At 39.7% G+C, this 26,199-nt stretch overlaps 1 protein-coding gene across 1 annotated transcript in view; it reads right to left on the minus strand.

Moving 5' to 3' along the window:
* KLF12 (KLF transcription factor 12) overlaps positions 1–26,199 on the minus strand; it is a 411,252-nt gene that overhangs the window by 267,158 nt on the left and 117,895 nt on the right. The window contains exon 3 of the mRNA XM_052650108.1: positions 6,780–6,869. Within this exon, the coding sequence (XP_052506068.1) occupies positions 6,780–6,869 (90 nt within the window). The remainder of the gene's footprint in view (positions 1–6,779; positions 6,870–26,199) is intronic.

Genomic DNA, 26,199 nt, shown 5'->3' on the forward strand with positions numbered 1-26,199 from the left:
TCTTTGAAGCCAGGTAGTGACATGCAAAGATTTGACTAGAGATCAAAAGATCTCAAGTAGTGGGTCATCAGAGAATATTAAATGATAAGCAAATTCATATGTCTAAGATAATTCTACCAATTTACTAGCTATGCTGGCGCCTGCTCCCACAGTAGGGGAGGTAATAATGAGGTGCTGCTGAAGGGTAATGCAAGTGGCATTTTTATAATGCTTTCTCATCTCTTCTGATGAAGTCATTAAAGTAACACTGTCTTACTAAGCCTTGACACACAAATGTATATTAAATCTTTTATGTTAAATTAAACATAGTGGTTTACTGAGGAAAAAGAAGCTAGATGTGTTGAGTGTGTTTTCTTTTCCTCTAAAGCCACTGAATTCTAATGTAACTGCCAATCTCTAATCTAGGTTCAACTACAATGAGGGTTCCTTGGACTGCAGGGAGATCAAAGCAGTCAATCCTAAAGGAAATCAACCCTGAATATTCATTGGAAGGACTGATGTTGAAGCTCCAATACTTTGGTCACCTTATGCAAAGAGCCGATTCATCAGTAAAGACCTGATGCCGGGAACTATTGAGGGCAGGAGGAGAAGGGGGCAACAAGAGGATGAGATGGCTGGATGGCATCTTTGATGCCATCAATGGACATGAGTTTGAGCAAACTCCGGGACATACTGAAGGATAGGGAAGCTGGCATGCTGCAGTCCATGGGATCACAAAGAGTTGGCCACGACTTAGCAACTAAACAGCAACAACAACACTCGCACCTGTTTTCATCTGTTTATTAAACCTAAGGACTGGGGGCTTTTCCAGAAAGGCACCTGTCTCCAAATCCTCTCAATTCTAAAGTGTGACACTGGCTCTCACTTACACCAAACAGCATCTGCATTGATCACTCTTGGCTGAGCCCTGCCAATCAACTCCTTGTGCTGGGAGGATGAAGAATAACAAGAAACATAAAGCATGAGCTCTGCTCTTAGGGAAGTGGCAACACAGTCAGCTTAATGGCACTAGTCGGTCCTCTGTGACACAGAAATACCTTCAACACCTTGTTATGGACATCCTGAAGAAGGGTTTACGAAAGCTACTCCAGAGAAAAGACCATTATTCTCTTTTGTCCTAACTCCAAAATTAGGGCACTCATGGATCTCTGGTCCAACCAGGGCTGATGTTCTCTGGTAGGAAACCATGGAGGATACAATGGAATGTATCTCTCCTCTGCTGCCATACCTGTCCCCTTCCCGGCTCCCGGGCTGTGGTATGTATAAAATAGATATGAAAGCCTACTGTTAGCACAGGGAACTTGGTGCTCTGCGGTGACCTAAATGGGAAGGAAATCCAAAAAAGAGGGGATATATATGTGTATGTATAGCTGAATCACTTTGCTGTAGAGTAGAAACAAACACAGCACTGTAAAGTGAATATATTCCTTTTTTTTTTTTTTCAAAGGGGCAGAACATCCAATCTCCTCCTCTCTCTCAGCCACACTCTTACCACTACCCTCTGCCTAACAGCCCACTGGTCAGAACTGCACCTGCCTGGACAAGAGAGAGAGGAGGAGAAACCAAGGGCTCCAACATGCTTGTGACTGGAACAGGGACTCTGCTCCACCCCCATGGAAGACTCCTCAGATCTTAGAACAAGAAGAATGAAGGTGACTGAATGATAAGTGATTCCTGCCTGTCCCCCTCTGATGCCTATGCACCTACTATGTATCTGTCATATTTTCATTGAGAGCTTTTTTAAAAATTATACTTTAAAGAATTTCAAACCTATATACACTCAGGAAGAAGAGTTAAACAAGGGTCCTCGTACCCACTGCCCAGCTTCACTAATGATGAAATCATGACCACTCTTATTACATCTGTCTCCACTCATCCACCCTCATCCACCCTCCCATTTTGTTTTCCAGCAATTCCCAGCTGTTGAATCATTTCATCTGTAAAAACATCAACAACTATCTTTAAAGTATGCAAACCCAAGAGTTCCTTTTTTAAAAATTATGGTCAAATACCATTATCACACCAAATGGTGAGATCATTTTTGTCTTAAAACAATAATTGATTTCTGCATTCATTCTGTATTTCTACAAGATAAAATCTGATCAGAATTTGAAACATTTTTCCAAACATGCTTGAATAGAAATTAAAAGAAAGAACGCTTCTGATTTGAGATTTACCTTAAAGCCTCTCTTAGGATTATAAACTAAGGCAGATGTTGAAATCTGTGCTCAATAATGATGAGAACTGCAGAATTGGAAAGTGAAGCAATGGGGCCCTTTCTAATTCTGTTTTTCCTCAAAAGGAGAACATTCCGTGAGCAGCCACCGCATGTGGGCAGGCTCCTTCCTGTGGGGCTAGATGGTCTGCTTCACTTCCCAGGTCAGGGGGACTGGGTGCACAGAGACCGGAGACCAAAAGGGCCCCAGAGCAGGCCCCTGGCTAGGGAAGCATCTGAACTCAGGCCTGTCTCACCGTAAAGTCGCCACATTTCCGCTTTCATATACAGGCATTTTCATCTCAGTATCACTTTTAGACTCATAATTAAAAATGCTTTCTCTCATTCCCGCCTGCAATGCAGGAGACCGGGGTTCGATCCCTGGGTAAGAAAAATCTTCTGGAGAAGGAAATGGCAACCCACACCAGTATTCTTGCCCAGAGAATCCCATGGACAGAGGAGCCTGGCGGACTACAGTCCATGGGGTCGCAAAGAGTTGGACACCACTGAGCAACTAAAGTTTTACTTTCTTTCACTCCATGCCTGTTACTAGAATTAAAGACGGTCAGGCTGAATTTGGAAGGCCTCATCTCAACACCCCCACCGCACAGATGAAGACACAGAGGCCTGGAGGTGGGCAGTTCCTTGCCAATGCCATTCCAGCTGGGGAGCTGCAGGGCCACGAATAAAATCACGTTTTATGTCTTTGAGGTGGTGCCCGTTCTCTGCACACAGCCTTATCTCTGGGTGTAATAGTTCCAGAATTCCTCTTCCTGCTTTAGTCCTGGGCTCAGTAACACATTAGAATATTCAAAGGCTGACAGCATTTGGGAAGCTCTTGTCCCAGAAGAACACAAACACCGAAGGTCACAGACAAAGTCACCCCACACTCCACGCTGGGCCCCGGGAGTGTATCACAGGAGCACGTGAGCTTGCCATGGACCACACAGCAGCCTGTGCTGTACTACCAAAGAGCCTGGAGAAAACTGAAGTCCCATTTCAGGAGACTGGAATAATGAGCAACCTCAACACAACTAACCACTTTCCTGGTGGCTCAGATGGTAAAGAATCTGTCTGCAATGCAGGAGATCCGGGTTCAACCCCTGGGTAGGGAAGATCTCCCGGAGAAGGGCCTGGCTACCCACTCCAGTATTCTTGCCTGGAGAACCCCCATGGACAGAGGAGCCTGGCAGGCTAAAGACCAGAGGGTCGCAAAGAGTCAGACATGACTGAGCAACTAACACTTTCACTTTCAAAAGTGTTCCAAACAGAAGGGAGACACGCAGAAGTGGTTTCAATGAGCCACCCTCATCTATCCAGTCAACATGGCTGCAGGATGGAGGCTGTCACCAATGGCAATCTCTTATTTTCAGTGCTTATCTTTACGTTCACAACAACCTTACGAGGTAGACGGAGCAGGTTTATAACTAGCTGTTGACTGATTTCATATTTTGCATTATGCCAGTTAAAATGCCTGGACGAGCTGCACAGAACATGTATTTACCAAGTGCCAGGAACTACAAGAAAAAGGCAGAAAATAGTTCTTGCTCTTTAAGGACTTCCAATCTAATTGAAGAGATGGGACCACATACACACATCATAAAACTATTAAGGAGATGAGGCAAGGCAGCCAGTTTTCCGAGAGTAAAGTGAGTGGCCAGCCTTGGCCTGTTCCACAGTCTTTCTCTAAGCTCTAAAATGAGCTCATCCGGCCCTGAATTCCTTGGAGGGGTGGGGGCACATGCAGAGACCAGCTGACAGCTGGGGACCGAAGGAACTATTTATAGCAAGAAAGAGAGAAGGAACAGATGCCTTCAAAGCGCCCTGAGACAGGAGGCCCGTGCACAGGAGCAGATCTTACAGTGCTGCCTACAGCCTGAAAGCCAGGTTCACTTTCATTGTCCTAAACACTGATGGAGAAGTCTTAAAACTAGGTTTCCTGAGTGATTACAGAAACCCACCAACACACCAGCCTCACCCTTTCCATTCACTGCTGTGATACATAGGCACATTTCTATAATTTTGTTCACTGTAACATCTCATTTTCAAAAGCCCATAATCATGCATGTGATTTTAATTTCACTAATATATTTACATTTTCGTATGAAGAATCAAACTTCAACCAGACTTTAATACTCAATAAGGAAAGAGTTCTGTACCATGGAGATCATGTTTAGAATCTAGCACTTCTTACCTTAAAATAGTTCTGAGATTCTGAAATTCCACATTATTATCACCCATCCCATCATCCTCAATGAGATACTTCAGTAAAGGAACCAAAATTAAAGTTCACTAAAATTGCTGATTTGGTCTCTTTAAAGAAGAGCTGACTTAAAAGTATTATAAATGACTAAATACAATTAATTATATTCTGTAAATAATCAATCACAATACAATTCATTAAATAGCATGGTGTGCTTCTCTTAAAGTTTTACTGTTACAGAGAATGCAGTTATATCTGCCATGTATTTAAGAAAAGTATATACATTGCTAAGAAAAAGAATAAATTCAGCTTCTATGCCCCTCCAACACACAAAATCTAAATTAGGGATAAAATGTCAATATCAGTTCCATTCACAAGGAGGAAAATTGATTTTAATGAATTAAGTAAAACCTAGAACTTACAACTTTTCCTGTCCCTATTTGAGGACCAAAAAATACTTTCTATAAATAATGTGACACGAGTTTCTCATGCACACTGTACAACCCCTGGGAATACTGGCTTTTGTTTTTTATGTACCTAAACCTTTCATGCAAGCCTTACTTGGAGAGAAGTACCTAGATGTTCTTGAAGATTTCCGAGACCATAACAACAGTGCGTATCCTGGCTTTGACTAGTAGCCCTGGTAATGCATTCTAAGTGGTTTTCTGTACATACAGTATATTTTGGGGTTTTCTGCCTTCCTTCAACATGTATGACTTGAACAGATTTGCTGCTATTCAAGTTGAGGAACATATTGTGAAACAGAAGCAATGTTGTGAAATATACTGTTTTCACTTTCCCATCATGCTATCTTCTCCAAATGAGACGTTATGGTTTGTATGTTTTGTTAAACATAGGGCGTGTAAAAATATATTTTATTAAACTGATGCTAATGCATTTAGATGAAGAAAACAGAAATGAGAAAAGATAAAACACATTCTATTGTGGTTAAGCTACACAATAAAGGTAAAAAACTGTTTGGAGGATTTAACTTGCTGAGTGTCAGGCTAGAAAATCCAGGTGAACACATGACTTTTCCTGAAGGTTTGTTTAAAATCAGAAAACAAGTATTAATAACTGACATATAGTCTTTTCTTCCACCATGGCCTGCTGCTTGAATCTCTGGGCATCAGTCATTACATCACATAGACAGCTGTGGGGTTGTACTTCCGGTTGACATACTCCACAATGCTCATTTCAGAGCTCCCCAGTCTACACTGAACATAAAGATGAAATGAAACCCTCTACATGATGGGAGTCTGTTTCAGACACTGGCTTATACAGAAGAGAATATGTTATGAAATGCCACACAGCCTGGCACACAGTGCTCAAGAATGGGACGTTACTGGAGGACCTCTAAATGCAACCATCAAGATCCTTGCCCTTGACTGTCCTCATTATGAAATCCTTTTGCTACATCAATATCCTAACCTTCTGAACGGGGTCCCCGAAGAACTCGTGCACACTGATTTTTTTTAACCTGTGAGATTTTACTCACACTTAAAATATCGTTTGATTGTTCAATTATAAAACGTTGCTAAGGTTTTGCTTTGATCTTGATTTGAATAAAGGATACATAAACAAGATTAAGACTAAATATTTAACTGATGTCCTTTTTTTTGGTCATGAGTGTAATGCTGGCTTAATAAGATAGGTAGACGGTGCTTTCTCCCTTAAACATTAAAGGTGGTCAGCCACACATTGCCCTGAGGATGGTTTTTACAAGCGAACCTATTAATATAAATGTTAACAATTAGAAAATCACCCACATCCTTATTAAAAAAAAAAAAAAGCCAGCTCTGCTCTTTAGTCTTCATATACTCAGTAGCCATAAACTGTCGTTTGGCTATGTTATTGTTCAACAAGATTTCTTTTGCTTTTATGTGCTTTTCAAACTCACTGACCTAAATTTCATCAACTCAAAGAAAGGGTAAACACAAGTGTCAAAAGAGAAGTCCATCCAACAAACAGTAAACCTTCCCCCACCTATACTCTGTAATTTCCTAACTTGGAAGAACCCATCTATATTGACATTGAGGTTATAGTCGCATCTTATTTTTTTAACACTTCCCCTGTGCTCTGGATTGTTACAGCTTTCCAAAACATGGATCCATTTAAATAAAGCCATATGGTCACTATGACTTCCTTAATGTAGGAAGCTATCTTTTGTAAGTTAGTAATGTTTTGAGGTTGCAAATGGGTAAGAATCACCCACCGTCTCAGGATTGTTACTCAAGAGATAAAAGCTGAAGCAAGGGAAAAATCAGAAGTGTTCTGCAACCCTCAGAACACTCTGGACATGAATGGCTGCCAGGGTCTGAGAGAAAAAGGGGTGGGGCATCTTCAGAAACTTTCGCTTACCCCTTGCTCAGATTCCAAAAGCTCTGTTTTGACTCTGACTGCCGGCATCCCATCAAGCATTAACATTCTGTTCTCCAAGGTGTTGATATTCTGAGAATAAAAAAAGGGAAAGAGGGAAATTCAGCTATAAAGCCTTCAACAGAGGACATCTGGTAGAATCTGCCATCACTGCAGCACATTTAGTACTGCTAACCTAACGTTTTAACAATATAGTATAATTAAGTGAGAACACCCGCACCACCAATTATCCCCCCATTCTGAACTTTCATTAGAAATAATGACCAAGAACTTGAATTAATCAGTCTGATTCTCTGACCTCTGGGTTGCAGGTCAGATGATAATAAACTGGAGTAAGGAAACCTTACATTAATTTATATGGGGCTGGAATAATTCATCAAGCTTTTGCAAATAGTGGAAGGAAATGCAAGGCAAGTTTCTTTATTCCTTTAGCTTTGGAGGTTGTATTGCATACAGAAATCCATAAAGAAGAAAACAGATCACAATAATTTATATACTCTCATATTCCTGTCAAAGTCTAAATAATTTTAAAAGCAAGAAACTATAACACAAGACAGTTAATTCTGGTATTGTGGCATACCCGACCCAATGAAAACTTCTACCTATCAACCTCAAACACCTTCTTTGAAAACAACTAATGTAAGTCTTGGATTAAGAATGAATTCTTAAGCTGAAATCATAATCAAAGAATAAACAACAATTTGTTTTTTGTTCTGGTATATGTTTGGCTCCATTCGCCACCTCTTGAAAGGAAAACCTTACTTCTATGTGGTTCAGGAGAATTTCCAACAACATTTATAAAAAGATTAAATCAAGGTTATCTTTGACTAATTTCCACAACTTTGGGGATTTTCTGAAGTCAAAAACCTATGAAGGGAGTCATAAAGCCACACATCAGTGTTTGCTTCAGGCCAAAATCAGGCTCATGTTTTAAAATATGTTGAGAATGCCAACTTTACTCTCAAATACTGACTAAACCCAGAAATTAAAATCACTAAGTTTGACTGAATTTTTAGGATAGTTTCTTTGCTTGGTTATAGAATGTAACTATGACACTTAAGTGGTCTTACTAAAAGAAAAAAGACATTTTCTAAATGTTTGCCTACATGGTGACAAAGGTTAAAATCACTTCTAAACCATCAAGTTTTCGCCATTCATAGAGTTGCTTTTCTCCCCAGCAGACAGTTGAATAAAAACTCCCACTTCAACACATCATAAATTAAATGCTTTTATTACCAAATAATACCAACAGAGCACAGCATGGTGAAGCTCTAATTATTTCTCCCATTTCTGGACTCTCTTTTTTGTTTAACAAAAATACTCTAAGAAATAAAATGTATGGAGCCACTCATGACAAATATTTGCTCAGAGAAACCAACAGCAAGAAAACGCAAATTTACACTAAAGCTAACTAATGAGCATTCAGAAATTCCATGCTACCTAGTTTGTTAGGGAATAAAAAGAAAATTACTGTCATGTTCCTCTCTTAGAAAAGTACATTATTAACACTGATAGGATACTTTTTTTAATGTTTGCTTTTGATTTGTCTGTATCTTGGGAGGGATTTTCATACCCTCATGGCTTAGAATAGGAGGAAATCTGGTGTTAACTGGTGAGCTCAGTGCATTTGTTCCAAGCTTAAAATCCTTTCAGGGAGACTGATGGATTGCTTACACATCAGGCATGGATCTCAAATCCCAACGGGACACTTGCTTCCACGGTTGGAAGTGGCCAGCTGGGCTTGTCCCCTCTCAGCCTCAGGGAAGCCTAGGAAAGAGGTACCCAACCCTCAAATGCCCAGTCCTTCACAGCAGCCAGGAATTTGCCCTAACAAAGCCTCTGGGAGGCTATTTGGTTGGTAGACAATGAAGGATGAGTTGATATAGTTTCCTACCCCGGAGGAGGTCTTGCCCAGGTGGAAAGGGAAGAAGATGCCTTGCAAAGAGAGGGGAAAGACAAAGAACGATTCTGGAAAAGCAGGTTTAATGAACTGTTAGAATCTGATTAGAGGCTAATGTCCCTTTTAGTGCTTTATACCAATTTACAGCTGATATACTTCAGCTGTTTTCCTGGCTGGCTGTGATCAACTCACTTTTTTTTTTTTTAAAGGCAAGCTAACCACAGCCTTTGAAGTTAAAAACAGATAAATCATAAAACGCTGACTGGGTTCATATTCCATTGAGTACATTTAAATATCACTGTATTTGCAATATCATTTGTGTTGCTGTTGTTGTACTCAAATAATTCTAGATGTGTTAAAGACACGATTACATGTCAGTTTCATGTAAAAGTCAACAAAAATCCAATATGTTTTCCAAAAAAATTTCTTTTTATTTAAAGTTTGTCCTGCAAATATTTCTCTTCCTCTGGTTTTTCCAGAATCAGCCAAAGCACAGCCATAATAAACATCATAAATAACACTATTCACAGCTAAGGAACCAATCTTTAAGAAACTCTTGCAACTAGTACAGATTCAATGCATACATATGCCTGAAAGTTATATTATACACACATAAGGGATATTAATCTCTGCATTCATGATTCTAACCTTGTTTAGCATAAATACAAACACACATATTCAGTGCATCACACCATATTCCAGACCATCCAACAAGGTGTATGGTTTTTATAAAGCACGTGATAATCTTACAGCATTAAGAGTATAGTCCTTGGAACAAAACACAATAGATTTATCTCTCTAAGCTAAAATCAGATACATACAGTCTTAATTGACTGCAGACTTTAAATATGTAACAAACTGTAATAATTTGAAATTGCTGTCAAACATATCTTACCATGATCTTGATCAAAATGCATTTACAGGAGAATCCAATAGCCTGATTGAGTCCCCAGAGGAAAATAAAATTACAGTCATCAATTTTAGTAACATGGTACTCTTTACGTTGTGACAAATTTTGTGATATTATTCAACCCTATATAATTTATGTGCATGTGCTTATATTCATGCACACATCTATATACCTATGCTACTTAATTCATCTGAGTAAACTGTATCAATTATAGCCAAATTTACCATCAGATTAGCTGGCTGTTGATCAGTTACATGTGCACTGGATCAGAATGGTACTCTGGACATTCGTACTGGCCAAATAAGATTTGGCGTTGAGCAGTCCAGCTGATACTATTTCTCCCAGTCAAAGGAGGTATAAAACAACTGTGCTCAATCCTGGCCTCTCATAGTATCCTGAATGGAACAGTGAGGAAGGAAAAAAAAAATTATGCTCACTGATAATCTTCCATAAAAAAACAGAGAACAAGGATGACTTTCCAAGTCAACTACTACAATTTGGAGTGGTAGACTGGAATCCTCCAAATCCCAGAATGCAGGTATCCTCCTCCCCCTCCTCCAGAATATGGATTATCCAGTTTGCACAATTTAAGTAATAAAGAACGCACTAGTCAACATTCAATAAATCTAATTTTTAAACCAGGTTTCCCTTCATAAGCCAAAAATATCTACTGAGATTAGTTGTGATTTCTCAAGATGCAGGACATATTCATTTAAACATCATGAATCTTCAATGTTTGGCTACAGGTAATCAGACACAAGGAGTCAGACAGGACTGAGTGACTGAACTGCACTGAACTGAATGAGAAATCTGAATTGCCCCCTCTCATGCCCAAGTTACATTCAGTAATGATCAAAGGGACATAGTAGCAATTCAGGATGCATGCACCAAATTGGTTGAGGTACGTTCAGAAAAGACTCCGAGGAGTTTATAATGCGAACATGCGTGTGTGTGTGCTAAGTCGCTTCAGTTGTATATGACTCTTTGAGACCCTGTAGACCGCAGCCGGCCAAGCTCTTCTGTCCATGCAATTCTCAGGTAAGAACACTGGAGTGGGCTGCCATGGTCTCCTCCAACAGATCTTTGCAACTAAGGCATGGAATCCGTGACTCTTAGGTCTCCTGCATTGACAGGCAGGTTCTCTACCACTAGAGCCACCTTGGAAGCCCTATTGCAAACACACGAACTGGTGAAAAGCATCACCCTTTTTTGGGCTTCCCAGGTGCCTCAGAGAGTAAAGAATCTGCCTGCAATGCAGGAAACCTGGGTTCAATCCCTGGGTTGGAAAGATCCCCTAGAGCAGGGAACAGCTACCCACTCCAGTATTCTGGCCTGGAGAATTCCATGGAAAAAGGAGCCTTGGGGCTACAGCCTTAGGGGTTGCAAAGAGCGGAACATGACTGTGTGACTTTCACTTTCACTTTTTCTAGGAAAAGTAAAAGTATCAGATTATAAGGAAATTCAGTTCAGTTCAGTTGCTCAGTCATGTCCGACTCTTTGCGACCCCAGGAATCACAGCACGCCAAGCCTCCCTGTCCATCACCAACTCCCGGAGTTCACTCAGACTGACGTCCATCGAGTCCGTGATGCCATCCAGCCATCTCATCCTCGGTTGTCCCCTTCTCCTCCTGCCCCCAATCCCTCCCAGCATCAGGGTCTTTTCCAATGAGTCAACTCTTTGCACGAGGTGGCCAAAGTACTGGAGTTTCAGCTTTAGCATCATTCCTTCCAAAGAAATCCCAGGGCTGATCTCCTTCAGAATGGACTGGTTCAATCTCCTTGCAGTCCAAGGGACTCTCAAGAGTCTTCTCCAACACCACACTTCAAAAGCATCAATTCTTCAGCGCTCAGCCTTCTTCACAGTCCCACTCTCACATCCATACATGGCCACAGGAAAAACCATAGCCTTGACTAGATGGACCTTAGTCGGCAAAGTAATGTCTCTGCTTTTGAATATGCTATCTAGGTTGGTCATAACTTTCCTTCCAAGGAGTAAGCATCTTTTAATTTCATGGCTGCAGTCACCATCTGCAGTGATTTTGGAGCCCCCCAAAATAAAGTCTGACACTGTTTCCACTGTTTCCCCATCTATTTCACATGAAGTGATGGGACCACATGCCATGATCTTCATTTTCTGAATGTGGGGCTTTAGGCCAACTTTTTCACTCTCCTCTTTCACTTTCATGAAGAGGCTTTTGAGTTCCTCTTCACTTTCTGCCATAAGGGTGGTGTCATCTGCATTTCTGAGGTTACTGATATTTCTCCTGGCAATCTTGATTCCAGCTTGTGCTTCTTCCAATCCAGCGTTTCTCATGATGTACTCTGCATAGAAGTTAAATAAGCAGGGTGACAATATACAGCCTTGACGAACTCCTTTTCCTATTTGGAACCAGTCTGTTGTTCCATGTCCAGTTCTAACTGTTGCTTCCTGACCTGCATACAGATTTCTCAAGGGGCAGGTTACATGGTCTGGTATTCCCATCTGTTTCAGAATTTTCCACAGTTTATTGTGATCCACACAGTCAAAGGCTTTGGCATAGTCAATAAAGCAGAAGTACATGTTTTTCTGGAACTCTCTTGCTTTCTCCATGATCCAGCGGATGATGGCAATTTGATCTCTGGTTCCTCTGCCTTTTCTAAAACCAGCTTGAACATCAGCGAGTTCACGGTTCACGTATTGCTGAAGCCTGGCTTGGAGAATTTTGAGCATTACTTTACTAGCATGTGAGATGAGTGCAACTGTGCAGTAGTTTGAGCATTCTTTGGAACTGCCTTTTGAGATTGGAATGAAAACCTTTTCCAGTCCTATGGCCACTGCTGAGTTTTCCAAATTTGCTGGCATTAGGCTTTACTAAAAAACCACTTCATAAAAAAGTCAATCACCACCCTTTTTGACTCAATTCTAACATAACAACAAAATCAACAACAGTAACAACTTTTTTCAAGCATTTATGCCATTCAACCAATAGGTCATTCAAGTGTTTTATCCAACTCCCAAATTTTGGCTGAAATGCAAGAGAATGAGTGAATTTTGCTCGTTGTAAGGATCATCTCAGAGATTAGAATAGTGTCCAGTCAAGGCTTCCATTATCTGCTGTTATGCAACAAGAGGTAGTATAAAACAACTATAATTTTACTATTATTAATATCTTGGTAACACACACAATGGGCTTTCCCGGTGGCTCAGCCATGAAGAATCTGCCTGCTGAGACTCAGGGACACAGGTTCAATCCCTGGTTGGGATGATCCCCTGGAGGAGGGCATGGCAGCACAATCCAGAAATCATGCCTGGAGAATCCCATGGACAGAAGAGCCTGTTGGGCTGCAGTCCATGGGGTCAAAAAGAGACACAACTAAGCAACTAAACAACAACAAACAAATAATAACGCCTACTATTTGCATATCTGCTGTGGACTAGAAACTGTGTAAGACATTTGTACTCATTTAGTCCTTATATAGCCTCTGCCTACAATGCGGGAGACCTGGGTTTGATCCCTGGGTTGGGAAGATCCTCTGGAGAAGACAATGGCAACCCACTCCAGTACTCTTGCCTGGAAAATCCCATGGACGGTCAAGCCTGGTGAGCTATAGTCCGTGGGGTCGCAAAGAGTCAGATATGACTGAGCAACTTCACTTTCACTTTCAGTCCTTATAGTAAACCAAGCATTTGAGACACAATGAAGTTAAACTGTCCAAGGTCACACAACTAGTAATTGGTGCAGCTTGATTCCAAATCAAATGAGCCTGAGTCCTAGCTAAGCTCCCATCCACTACACTCCTCTCTCCCTCTCCTTCTTACTCCCTTTCTCTGTGTACATATGCTCACAGGCAACCCTCATCAACATGGGAAAAGACACGAGCACCTTACTGAAGGCCCCAAGAGACGAACTCTAGAATCTCCATCAATGGTTCCTCTCAGGGCTGAGCTGATTCAGTCATTGAACAAATGGGACGTGCAACTTCAAATCACCAGCGAAGTATCAACATTTTGGGGAATAAGAAGAAGAATTCAAACAAATCACTGGTATCAAAGCTATTTCACATTTTCTTCTTTAAATCAATCTTTCAACATATTTACTTGGCTTATTATGATTATACATTCCTATCCTAGAAACATCTCATAATTAATTCAGTCAGTCCCATCCTGAATTCAACATCCAGAAAAATCTATGGTAATCTGATCTGCTACTATTTTGAAAATAGTCCTGTCCTAAATGGCTCATTCAATGTTTTCACAATAGTTTCATGTACTTAAGATGATATAGGAACTCTGTCTCCTACCTTTCACATTCAAGAGACATACATTTGGGCCTCACATATAATTTATAATCACTTAAAGTATAAAAGCTTATTTTTCTAAGCTCACATAGCCTCAACACTGGTAAATCAATTCTGTAGTGGGCATACACCTAATCAGAGTATCTCCAATGGTACAAAATAAACACCAGTTCAAACGCAGACTGCCCCTCTGACCCAAACTTTCATGTTTCATTGCTTTGCAGCATGGCAGAGTGGATGTCACATTAATGACCATTCTTATCTGGGACCACTAGAAGTCAAACTATAGACACACTGGGACTCACAGCTTAAATTTCCTTCAGTGGTTTCAATGATCCATATATACAATTTTCTGAAATATCTGTCTCCAGTCTCAAAAACAAAACCCTTCCATAATCCCCTCACACTGAAACATGGAATTGTGTCTTTCTTAAGAACTGGTAAAACTGCACATGCAATGCGGTATCTTGTATTTTCCTGATAGGAAGAATCACTGTTTTCTATGTTGGTAAAGGGTTGGGAAGATCCCCAGGAGGAAGAGATGGAAACCCCTTCAGTATTATTGCCTGGAGAATCCCATGGACAGACGAGCCTGGCTATAGTCCACAGGGTCTCAAAGAGTTGGGCACAACTGAAGCGACTTAGTACACAGCACAAAGTGCTAAATTATTAAAATAATAGTTTACACTAAAATTTTTAGAAACGTCATCTGAGCACTTAAATTTCCACCCCAGCATTAATACAAACTGTAATAAAACTTATTTTGTCATTCATATTCTGAATTATTTGGTCATAAGTTGACCAAATCTCTCCTTAAACATTCAGTGAGGGTCTGTGCTACAGCCAAGTTATTTCATTCTATCCAAGCCATGTCTGTGAACCATGAGGCACTACAAAAGAAAATGGGGCAAAGTCAGGGACTAGAGTATGGAAACAAGGTTAACACTCGGAAAACTAGTGCAACACAACCACAATCCGACTCCAGGGTCTCATAATTTCAAAAAATAATTATGTAACAACTACAATACTTAAAACACATATATAGCAACAACTATAATAACAAGTATCATTTACTGAGCATTTATGTACCAAGTGTTGTTTCCGGTGCTTTATATTTGTTATATCATTCATTCATCAAAAAACACTGAGTACTAGGCACTGTCAAGGTATTTAGGAAACATCAGTGAACAAAAGAGGAAGTTTTATAGAGTTCCATTCTAGTCATTTAGTATCCCAACAATTTTTTTTTTTTACTATGTGCATATTAGACAAGAAAATTTAGGTTCAGAGAGATTAAGCAACTTGTCCAAGGTTACTAGTCTATATCTGAGACTAATATCTATTTTCTATTGCTACCCGGGATAGAGATTCTTAACTACTGGGTACTTTGACATTGGCTTCAAAGCTGCATGAGCCCAGCAGTTATCTCAGCCACTCTGGCTAATGTCCTTCGGGCTGTTACATCAAAAGGCTGAGAACCAGGAGTACAATGGGAGGAGCAGGGCAAAGGCGGGCTGCTCATGGACACGCTGAAGGGAGATGATGTTAAGGTCATTCTGAAGTCCTTACGTGTGTCCACACCTCTGTATATTCTGTTTCACCTTTGTGTTCCATCACCATCTGACAAATTCTTTATCTGCTATTACACCAGAATGTAAATTCCAGGATGACCATGACTTTGCCTTTTTGTTCATAAGAGTATGCCTAGCCCCTGGTTTATATGTGTGTCTAACAGGTGGCTCGATGATAAAGAACCTGATTGCCAATGCAGGAGATACAAGAGACGTGGTGTGCAATCCCTGTGTAAGGAAGATCCTCTGGAGCAAGAAATGGCAACCGAGTCCAGTGTTCTTGCCTGGGAAATTTCACGGACAGAGGAGGCTGGTGGCTTACAGTCTATCAGGTAGCAAAGAGTCGGACACGGCTGAGTGAGCACACACACATACAATATGTAGTATGTGCTCAGCAAATGTTTGTTGAGAAGAATAAATGTAAATAAATCTAAAATCATTTCATGCCCAGAGTTCATCTGACCCAGGTGGTAACTGGTTGTTGAGAAACAGATGGGAAGAGGTATGTATGTGCTCAGTTGTGTCTGACTCTTTGCAACCCCATGGGCTGCAGCCTGCCAGGCTCCTCTGTCCATGGAATTTTCCAGGCAAGGAAATTGGAGTGGGTTGCCATTTCTTTCTCCAGATGGGAAGAAGAGCATACGCAATGAAGGGCAATGAAATTCTCATATTTGTGAAGAACAGTAAAGGATATCATGTGGCTGGAACATTGTATGGTTCACTGGAAAAGGAACTAGAGATAAGAGCAGATAAGTAACTTGGTATTAACTGGCAAATGGTCTTATATGGTATGGTAATTCATTGAAAAGTGTTTTTTAGTGACTGCAATGTGCTAGTTGAAAGAGGCCCAAGTGACTAAGAGAGAAAGACTCCCGGCCTTGAGAAAACTGAAGGTAAGTGAGGAAGAAATGTGTTTGGGCAACACACAATAGGTGACGGGGCATCATGAAACAAAAGCATAATATGTTTAACGTTTGTGTTTGGAAAGCTAGCGCTGGACTTGCTTTGGAAGATGGCTTATCTACATATAGAATTTGATGCGAAGGAAGTAGCCACAGGCTACTGCAATAACTCAGGGGAGAGGTGGTGAGGTCTTGACCCAAGGCAGGCAGTGGGAATAAGGAGGAGGAAGATTCTTTGAGAGAGACACTTTACAGGAAGAAGGAACAGCTTTGGATGAGGACAAGGAAGAGGAAGTATGGGGTGAGAGTCAACAGAAATGTCAAGAATGGCACTGGTTTTCTACATTGGACATGAAGCCTGAGGCAGGATGTCCAGCAGGAAAAGCCAAACGTGCCATAGAGCCCTCCAACATCCCATAAAGGACCTACTACACTCCGGGATACATGAATCTTTGGGTATACTGTTTAATTTCCATACATTTTTGCTTACTCAGGGATCTGTTATGCATTGAAGAAAATGTCTCACAAGGTATGTCTGAATATTATAAAAGATACTAACAGAGTCAAATTTATTCAAACTTGGAAACACAGGTTTCGGTAAAGTAAGGGGAAAAAACTATATAAAGAAGTCATCTCATAAGCTTATATATTCAAGACAAGAATTAACTATGTCTTTACTTTCATTTTTTTTCCTGGGATTTAGTGTTTTACAGACTTTCATGGTTATCAAAACTTAGAACAAAATAGGTATTTGCCAAAGGATGAGTTTAAGAGTACTATATATTAACGTATTCATCACCACTTTCCTTTATGAAAAGTCATTTGGACAGTAATGAAAAAAATGCAGAACACTGAACAGAATATGTGATGAAATAACATCACTGGTCCTCTGTGCCTAGGGACAATGAAGATTACTATCAAAAATTAAGTCATTTATTTTCTGTAGGAAACAAAGGAAATGACTATTAACCTGTATCTCCACCTTTCCTGACCTACAGTGATGTCAAATGGGTCCTTATCAAACCCAAAATGGATTATCTTATTAAAACATGAGCTGTTGAGTGCTTGTCTCTGGTAAAGGCTGAAGAAACAGCACTGAAGAATTGGGAATATGTAAAAAAAAAAAAGAAAAAAAAACAGGAAAAACAAAAATACAAGTTATCTTTTTTTTTTGTTAGAACTAGTCTAATGAAATCAAAAAGAAACAATCAACCACAAGGGTCTCCACAGTGGCCAGAAAACTACATAAACTTATAAACCAGGTCTTATATTCACTGCCTTATTTTATATGTTAAACATATCACTGGGTTAAGATTTTGTAACAAATATCTCACATTCCTTAAAAACCCTAGGCATGATGTTGTTTCTTAAGTATGTTTGAAAAAAAGTAAAGCTAAAACAAATGACCTTTACTGTTTATTTTATCTAAGAAGGATTGTCAAAGCATGTAAAAGCTCTATGTAGTGTTTGTCATGTTATTAAAAGGTGAAACAGAAGTAATTGCTTTTAAAGGATTATATCAAAAATACAATGGTGCAACCACAGCATCGCCTAGACAATCATGCAAGACATGTCACTGGAAAGGTCTTTCCTGTCTTCCTCAAAACTCTAGGTCCAGGGAATGCAATGGAGAAAGACATCACTAGTTAGCTGCCAAAGGCAAAATGCATACGCTCAACCCAAAATTAATTAATCTGTCACCTTGCAGGTACATCCACCTCTAGCCATTATCTCTCTGGATTCTTCAAACAATGTTTTCAGCTGTAATAATTAATGATGATATCAAATTCTGTACTAATTTGACATTTTTACTGGTAATGCTCTTACACATCTACTTTCACTTTATCTAATTCCATCTCCAAGAATTCTGACTATTGCACCTTTCACTTTTTTAAAAAGCATTCTATCTTTCAGGTCTGCGCTTTTTTCCTGTACACTTTAAACAATTATACAGAAGTGTAAAAGTTAGAATAGAAGATTGACCAGAACATGGGCCCAGGAACACATTTCCTGTGTTATGACATTCTCATGTTTTCAGTTTTCTTACCTGTAAAATACAGATAACAGTCTACTTCACAGATTTTAAGGATTCATTGAGAGCATGCATATCAGATACTTTAGCACAAAGCATTTTAACAGTTAGTTAATATTAAGGAATTTTATTATTAGTAGTAGTTATACTATTTCAACCATTCTACTAAACTTTGCAGAGCCCTCACAGTTTTATGTATGCGATTTCTCTATATAACTACTACATAACTAGAATGAAAATGGCAGATTTGATAAAAATACAGTTAATAGGAATTTATGAAAGACTGATTGACACAATATATATATATTTCTCATGATGAACAGCAACAGTGAACTATTTTATCAGTTTTAAACTGTGAGGATGAACACCAATAACAGACATACAGCTCACCTCGCCACAGGGATCTCAATGAAGACATTTAGTATTCTCCAACTGCTGGGTGCAACCATGTAGTGTCTGAGCCCTTCCTAGCAATCAAGTGTTATTTGATGCAGTGCTCAAAGCCTTTTCTTATGGTTCTCCTTCACATCATTACCCAGAAACACATTATTTTAAAGATGTTTACAGCTACAACATATTCTCTGTAGGAGAACAAACCTACAGAGTACCCTTGTAATTTGAGCTGTGGAAAACTTACTAACTTATTTAAGGAAACCAGAACTACATAGGAAACACAAATCCAAACGGCTCCAAGTTTAAAATCTGTGTTTCAGGGCAATATAAAGCCAGTGATGTTAACACCTCCATGCCATTACCCAGACTTGAATGCCCCTCCCTCACCTCTGCATGTGATTTTATAACTCATCTTTATGCCACATTAGAATTTCTATAAAGGCTATGAGAGAGAGAGAGAGAGAGAGAGAGAGAGAGAGAGAGAGAGAGAGAGAGAGTGTGTGTAGATAAATAAAATTTATGGTTACTGTCCCCATAAAACAGTACTTTTAAAGTTCTAAAATGCAACACAAGGAAAATCAGAAAAGAGACAAAGTTTACCCAACAGAACTCTGAAATATACTTCTTATTAAGGAATTATGTAACTGCATGGCATTTGTTCAGGCCTTGTTATTTCCTCCAGCCTCTTAATAACCAGCCCCACAAAAATGGAAGCAGTACAATTTTGAATCTGTATAACACACTGTCCCCTTCACGGATCACAGCCTTGTCAAGGTGAAGGGGCTTACATAATTCAGTGAAGCTATGAGCCATGCCATGCAGGACCACCCAAGACGGACAGGTCATACCAAAGAGTTCTGACAAAATGCGGTCCACTGGAGGAGGAATTGCAACCCACTTTAGTATTCTTGCCTGAAAAACCCCATGGACGGTACGAAAAGGCAAAAAGAAATGAAATTGGAAGATTAGCTCCCCAGGTTAAAAGGCATCCAATATCCAACTGGGAAAGAGTGAACTGCAATTACTAACAGCTCCAACAAGAATAAAGTGGCTGGGCCAAGGCTCAGTCATGTGCCTGGTGGTGAAACTAAAGTCCGATGCTGTAAAGAATAATACTGTATAGGAACCTGGAATGTTAGGTCCATGAATCAAGGTAAATTGGATGTAGTCAGGCGGTAGATGACAAGATTAAACACGGTCATCTTAGGAATAAGTGAATTAAAATGGACAGGAATGGGCAAACTGAATCTGATGACCATTACATCTACTATTGTGACCATTGTATCTACTTCTAAGAGCAAGAATCCTTTAGAAGAAATAGAGTAGCTCCGATAGTCAACAAAAGTGTCCAAAAGCATGGGCTTGCTTTATTTCCAAAGCAAACCATTCAACATCACAAGTCTATGCCCCAACCACTGATGCCAAAGAAGCTGAAGTTTATCAGTTTCTGTGAAGAACTACACCACCTTCTAGAGCAAACAACCACAAAAATGTCCTTTTCATCATAGGGGATTGGAATGCAAAAGTAGGATGTCAGAAGATACCAGCAATAATAGGCAAGTTTGGCCATGGAATACAAAACGAAACAGGGCAAAGGCTAACAGAGTTTTGTCAAGAAAACACCCTGGTCATAGCAAACATCCTTTTCCAACAACCCAAGAGATGACTCTACACATGGACATCACCAGATGGTCACAACCAAAATCAGATTATGTTCTTTGCTGCCAACAATGGGGAATCTCTATACAGACAGTAAAAACAAGACCTGGAGCTGTGACTCAGATCTTGGGCTCCTTACTGCAAAATTCAGACCATAAATTGAAGAAAGTAGGGAAATTTGCTAGGCCATGCAGGTATAACCTAAATCAAATCCCTTGTTTATACAGTGGAGATGATGAATAGATTCAAGGGATTAGATACGAGGGGTCAGAATCCCTGAAGAACTAAGCACAGAGATTCCTAATACTGTCCAGGAGGCAGTGACCAAAACCATCCCAAAGAAAAAAATACAACATGGAAAAGTGGTTGTCTGAAGAGGCTTTACAAATAGCTGAGGAAAAAGTATAGCAAAAAGCAAGAGAGAAAGGGAAAGATATAGCCAAATGAATGCAGAGTTCCAGAGAATATCAAGGAGAGATTAAAAAGGTCCTCTGAAATGAACAATGCAAAGAAATAAAGGAAGACAGTAGAACGGGGAAGACTAGAAATCGCTTCAAGAAAATTGGATATCAAGAGAACCCTTCATGCAAAACTGGGCACAGTAAAGGACAGAAACAGTAAGGACCAAAGAGAAGCAGAAGAGATTAAGAGGTGGCAAGAATACACAGAAGAATGATACAAAGGAAGTCTAAACAACTCAGATAACCATGATGGTGTGGTTACTTATCTAGAGCTGGATATTCTGGAGTGTGAAGTCAAGTGGTCCTTAAAAGCATTAATATGGAAGAAGCTAGTGGAGGTGACCCAATTCCAGCTGAGCTATTTCAAATCCTTAAAAATGATGCAGTTAAAGTATTGCACTCAACATGCTGGTAAATTTGGAAAACTCAGCAGGGGCCACAGCACTGGAAAAGGTCAGTTTCCATTCCAATATCAAAGAAGGCAATGCCAAAGAATGTTCAAACTACCGCACAACAGTGCTTATTTCACAGGCTAGCAGGTTTAAGCTCAAAATCCTTCAAGCTAGGCTTCAACAGTACAAGAACTGAGAACTCTGATGTACAAGGTGGATTTAGAAAAGTCAGAGGAACCAGAGATCAAATTGCCAACATTTGTTGGATCATGCAGAAAGCAAGCGAGATCCAGAAAAACATCAATTTCTGCTACATTGATTATGTTAAAGCCTCTGATTGTGTAGATCACAACCAACTGTGGAAAATTCTTCAAGAGATGGGAGTACCAGAGCACCTTACCTGCCTCCTAAGAAACCTGTAAGCAGATCAAGAAGTAACAGAAGTGGCCATGGAACAATGGACTGGTGCAAAACTGGGAAAGGAGTATGTCAAGGCTGTATATTGTCACCCTGATTACTTAACTTGTGTGCAGAGTACATCATGCAGAATTATGGGAGGAAACACAAGCTGGGATCAAGATTGTTGAGAGAAAGATCAACAGCCTCAGATATGCAGGTGACACCACTCTAACGGTAGAAACTGAAGAGGAACTAAAGAGCCTTTTGATAAAAGTAAAAGAGGAGAATGAAAAAGCTGGCTTGAAATTCAACATTCAAAAAATCAAGATTATGGCATCTGGTCCCGTCATTTTAAATGGGGAAAAAGTGGATGTTGTGACAAATTTTATTTTCTTGGGCTCCAAAATCACTACAGATGGTGACTGCAGCCAAGAAATTAAAAGATGCTTGCTCCTTGGAAGAAAAGCTATGAAAACACTGATGGTGTATTAAAAAGCAGAGACATCACTTCTCCGACAAAGGTCTCTACAGCCAAAGCTATGGTTTTTCCAGTAGTCACGTATGGATGTGAGAGTTGCATCATAAAGAAGGCTGAGCACCGATGAATGGATGCTTTCAAATTACGGTGCTAGAGAGTACTCGAGAGTCCCTTGGACAGCAAGGAGATCAAACCAGTCAATCATAAAGGAAATCAACCCTGAGTATCCACGGAAGAACTGATGCTGAAGCTCCAATACAACCTGATGCGAAGAGTCGACTCATTGGAAAAGACTCTGATGCTGGGAAAGATTGAAGGCAAAAGGAGAAGAGGATAAGATGATTAGATTGCATCACCAATTCAAAAGGTATGAATTTGAACAAACTCGGGAGATAATGGAGGACAGGGGGCCTGACATGCTGCAGTCAATGGGGTCGCAAAGAGTTGGACACAACTCAATGACTGACCAACAACAAACATAATACATTGTATCCAGGAAGTTTCTATTACCTTTCTTGCTATTTCATATAATTAAGTCTAAATTAAATGCTGCTCACAGAGAGAAGAAACATGTTTTGTTAAGGAGGTCCATTGTTATAACTCAGGTATTCTTTGAGACCTGGTCTTTTCAACATCTGTACCAACGACATTTAGACCAACTGTTATAGCAGTTGTCCTTTGCATTATAAGATATTCAGTAGCACCCCTGCCTTCTACCACTAGATCTCAGAACATCCCTTCACCCCAACAGTTGTTACAATAAAAAATGCTGTCAGAAACGGCCAAATGTCAAAGGAGAGGCAAAGGGGTTCACCTGCCCCATCTAAAAAGCACTGTTTTATAATTAATGATATTATGAACTCATTACAAAAGAATCTTAAGTTTATGTTGGATTATATTACCCAGTAGCATAAATATAATCCCAGTAGTAATAGAAACCAATACCTGATTATAAAGACTACCTATAGTTATCTTTAAAATATACCTGATGAGAAATTAGAAACATTTTACAAGATGATTTTACAATTTTGTTCTAATTCCTTCTCTTCTTTCTGCAAATCCAAATTTTCCCACGAAACAAGGGCAAAGATTTCAGGAAGGAGTTTCAAGAATTTGCTCATTAGTTCAAGCTATGGAAACGGAAAGAAACCTGTAAGGATATCAATATTAATATAACAAATCAAGGGAGCTTTCTGGCCTCAATCTTAGATATGGCCAGTGAGAACCTACCAAATTAGTCTCAAAACCCTCCAATGTAAGAAACTGTAATTACCCAAATGAATATGCTGACTCAACTTTCAATAAGAAACTAGAAGATAGAGTTTTCATTCTAATTTGCTGGATGACAGATACTTGGTTGTTGTTTTTTTTCTTCACTGAAACCAGAACTAACCCTTCAATGAAGAACAAAGTATTTCACAATATGCACTGAAATATAAACCTGTCTATATTTTCTCAATCTCATTAGGAATGTTACCTTTTAGATAACACAGAATTCAATTCATCCTGGTTGAATTCAATACATCCTGGAAGGATTTAGTTTCATCTAGTTGTTGGGAATTTTTTAAGATGGTTTTATAATTTTGTTCTCATTTCTTCTCTTCTTTCTTCATATCCAAAGTTTCCCAGAAAACAAGGGCAAAGATTCCAGAACTAGTTTCATCTAGTTGTACTGGATCAAAGGAACAAATTTAAATCACCAAAAGCTATGTAAATTAAAAAGGAAACAATGTCCTTAATAAAGAAGAGGGAGAAAGGCGCTGCCTTAGGAAATATGAAAAGCTGTAGTGGCTAGTAGGTTCTTAGAGCATGTTACTACTGATTCAGACTCATAGGAATAAAAGGACCTTTTTTAGAAGACACAAGAATATGCTGGAAAGGCAAATCAAGAATTCACTTCTATTAGGATATACACAATCAACATCTATGGTGCCTGTGTAGTCACTAGCTACATGCAGCTACAGAACAGCTGTAAAGTGTTGAGCCCAAATTTAGAGGTGCTTTATATGTAAATCACACACTAGATGTGGAAGACTAAATATGAAAAGAAGAATGCAGAATATTTCATCAATTTCTAATTGATTGCTCAGTCACTTCAGGATCAACTCTGTGATCCCATGGACTGTACCCCACCAGGCTCCTCTGTCCACGGGATTCTCCTAGCAAGATCATTGGAGTGAGTTGCCATTTCCTCCTCCATTTAATTGATTAAACATGTTGAAATGACATTTTGATTATACTGGAATAAATAAAATATATTATTAATTTTTTATGTTTTGATATATGTACTAGCAAACTCAGAACTACACATGGAATGGATTTCGTTCCATGCCTACTGGACAAAACCATTACATGCCATCACTTCAGTAAACCTCAACCTCTATTGAGATGACCTTCCCTCCAGCTTCCCCAGTCCTCTGGAAACTGAGGTAGGGGCAGGGTGGGCTAGAGAAATGAGAAGTTTTGAATGTTACAAAATTAGCACAGTGTCACTGGCCTTTGGAGAAGGCAATGGCACCCCACTCCAGTACTCTTGCCTGGAAAATCCCATGGACAGAGGAGCCTGGTGGGCTGCCGTCTCTGGGGTCGCACAGAGTTGGACACGACTGAAGCGACTTAGCAGCAGCAGCAGCAGCACTGGCCTTTAATGCCAGAGTACTAAAATTCCTCAGAGAAGGGGTGAGCCCCATGAAATGAAGGATTCACCTGTCTACAGTTGTGTCTCCACTGACAAGGGGGCAGGGAATACAATCAGCCAGTCAAATGGCAGCAAGTGCTAATTGCTGGGACCCAATCTTGAATTTTCAACTCTTGACGTTTTTCACTTAAGGCTCGCTGGGCGACTTCACTTTCACAATCTTGAATTTTCAGCTCTGATGTTTTTCACTTAAGACTCTACGCCAACTTCTTCAACTAGACATTCCATGGTCAGGACACGATTTACTAATCCATAACAAGTACAGTATCTCTGATTTCCATACACCCCTTCCCCAAAAAAGAAAGGAAGACAGGAAGGAGGGAAAGAAAGATGGAAGGGGGGAGGGGAAGAAGGGAAGGGAGAGGGAAGGAAAGATGGATGGAAGCGGGAAGGGAAGGAAAGACAGATGGAAGGGAGAAAGGAAGGAAGGAAAGAAACCGGAAAATCTCATTCTGCTTAAATGAACTGTCCCCCAAGGAATGACCTTATCATCAACACTGTTTCTCAGACTAGAAACCTTTTTCTTCCTAGTTTATATGAACTGTGTCACCAGAACCTTTAGCCATCACAGTCAGCCTCTACTCTCAGTTACCACTAGTCTTTGCCCTGTAAGTGACAGCCTTAATGCCCCCTTCTTCTACTCTGCTGCCAGAGACATCTTGGGACAGAGGGGAAATATTCTAACTATGTCTAAGGCTCAACTAACAAACTCAACCAGTTCAGAGGGTAAGCCTCCCTGATCTTTGATGGCAGATAAATTTAAGGTCACAAGGATACCCTAGAAAATCTGACTTCATTTTAAGCAAAAAGAATCAAGTAAGGAAAAATAATAAAGTATATTGATGACTTTAAAAAACTTGATTGTTATATTTGGCTATATATTACGTATGGTTACATTTTCTATATGTGGCTAGATATAAAACATGTACATGACTACGTGCTGTATGTATAATACAAATAATATATTTACATAGTATACATAGTATATAGTTAGCATGTATGATTATTTAAATATAAAGAGATTTTAGGCGCATTATTTTTCAGCACAATATCAGATAAGTGCTACCTTTAAAAACAAAAACATTTCTGCTAGATTTTCAAAGGATAAAGCATGGTAAAGTTTATCTTGCTCATAAGTACATGGTTTGTTCCTAAAGATCAGACGATGATGACCCACAACCACCTTTCGAATGCATAAAATTACTGGAAGAGTTGCAAATATCGCAAAATGAAGGGTATTTTTTTTCTTTTCAACATTAATTTGAAAGCCTACTAAATTGAAAAAAGCTGGAGATACACAAATGGATGAGAAACATCAAGACCTACTGC

Source organism: Budorcas taxicolor, chromosome 12 (assembly GCF_023091745.1).
Source record: "Budorcas taxicolor isolate Tak-1 chromosome 12, Takin1.1, whole genome shotgun sequence".
Taxonomy (NCBI): domain Eukaryota; kingdom Metazoa; phylum Chordata; class Mammalia; order Artiodactyla; family Bovidae; genus Budorcas; species Budorcas taxicolor.